Source organism: Varanus komodoensis, unplaced genomic scaffold (assembly GCF_004798865.1).
Source record: "Varanus komodoensis strain SLA01 unplaced genomic scaffold, ASM479886v1 scaffold10, whole genome shotgun sequence".
Lineage (NCBI taxonomy): Eukaryota > Metazoa > Chordata > Lepidosauria > Squamata > Varanidae > Varanus > Varanus komodoensis.
The window spans coordinates 10,958,225-10,959,712 of record NW_025335269.1 but is presented as its reverse complement, the minus strand read 5'-3'; the positions used below and the strand labels follow the sequence as shown (position 1 = coordinate 10,959,712).

Genomic DNA, 1,488 nt, shown 5'->3' with positions numbered 1-1,488 from the left:
GGCTTTCCTGTTCGCTGAGTGCGCCTGGAGGCAATCCATATGACACGCTGAGAAAACACTCTGTATGTTTCAGAATACCTGTGCCAGGAGCCAGTGTTGTGCAAGCAGAGCTCTTTTAATCCTAAAAGGAAGGGCAGGAGGAATACTCTTGATATGGGAAAACCCTTTAAAAATAGAAACATTTCTCTTATTATTCCTTCCTTCCCAATTTTACTTTCATGAAGAAAATTCCATCCAGATGGCCTTCTAGTTCAGCTCCTCTCTTTTCTATCCCTCACGTAAGGTCAGCATTCTGGAATTTACTCAAAGTCCAGGACAGAGTGTTTGCGTGAGTTCTTGTCATTCGCTGTGATCATCTGACAATGGGGGTTTTCCATCTCTTCCAGGTCTGGGTAAGTCTTCCCTTGCTCAACACAGATTGTTTTATGAACTATGCTCTGCTCTTTTTTGTCAGCAATGCCTGGTTCGTTAGCACTTATTTTCAGTATTGTCTGGCATGCCTCATTAAACTTTTTAAAAACAGGCTCCGGGATTTGTGTCAAATTTATATTCTTCTCTGCTCTTTCCAGTTCTTCCAAGGCCTGCTTTTTTGCTCTCTCCAGTTCTTCCATGGCTTTGTGTGCTCTCTTCTGTTCCTCCAAGGCCTTCTTCTCAGCTCTTCCTTGTTCCTCCAGAGCTGCCTTTTGAGCCCTTGCAAATTCATCTACAGCAATATGAGCTCTCTTCTGCTGCTCAAGTGCCTTCATCCGTGTTCTTTCCTGTTCCTCCAGAGCCCTTTTCTGCTTTTCCTCCAGATCCTTAAGCATCATCTCAGCTCTCTGCTGTTCTGCTACAGCCATCTTCCGAGCTCTTTCTTGTTCCTCCAAAGCTGCCCGTTGAACCTTTGCCAGTTCCTCTATAGCATTATGTGCTTTCATTTGTTCATCTAATGCCTTTCTCTGAACCCTTTCTTGTTCCTCCAAGGCCTTTCTTCGTGTTTCCTCCAGTTCAGTAAGCATTTTCTTAGCTCTCTGTTGCTCTTCTATGGCCCTACTTTTTGCTCTCTCAAGTTCTTCCATAGCGAGCTGTGCTTTTCTTTGTTCCTCTAAGGCTTTCTGTTGTGCTTTTTTGTTTTCTTCCATGCCATTATTTTGAGCTGCCTGCAAGTCCTCCAAAGCCTTCTTCTGAGCAAATGCTAATTCTTCAAGGGCCTGCTTAGTTTTCTCTCTTTCTTTCATTGCTTTTTTCTCGGCCCTTTCCTGTTCTTCTTGGACCTGCCTCTGAGCCCTTAGCAGTGCTTCCATGGCTGCCTCAGCCATCTTCTTTTCTTCTAGAGATTTTTGCTGTTCTTCCATGGCTGCCATCTGAGCCATCTTCTGTTCCTCCAGGGCTTGTTGATGAGCATTTTCTAGAGCATCCAGAGCATTCTGGGCTCTCTCCTGTTCCTCAAGGGCCTTCTTCTGAGCAACCTCTATTTCTTTTAGGATCTGCTGGTAATTGTCTCTTTCC

General features: G+C 44.6%; 1 protein-coding gene across 1 annotated transcript in view; it reads right to left on the bottom strand.

Annotated features, from left to right (window-relative positions):
- Positions 1 to 299: 299 nt before the first annotated feature.
- Positions 300 to 1,488, bottom strand: part of LOC123017638 (trichohyalin-like) — a 4,202-nt gene continuing 3,013 nt past the window's right edge. The window contains 1 exon segment of the mRNA XM_044419124.1: positions 300 to 1,488. This exon segment is cut by the window's right edge and continues 100 nt beyond it. Coding sequence (XP_044275059.1) covers positions 300 to 1,488 — 1,189 coding nt within the window.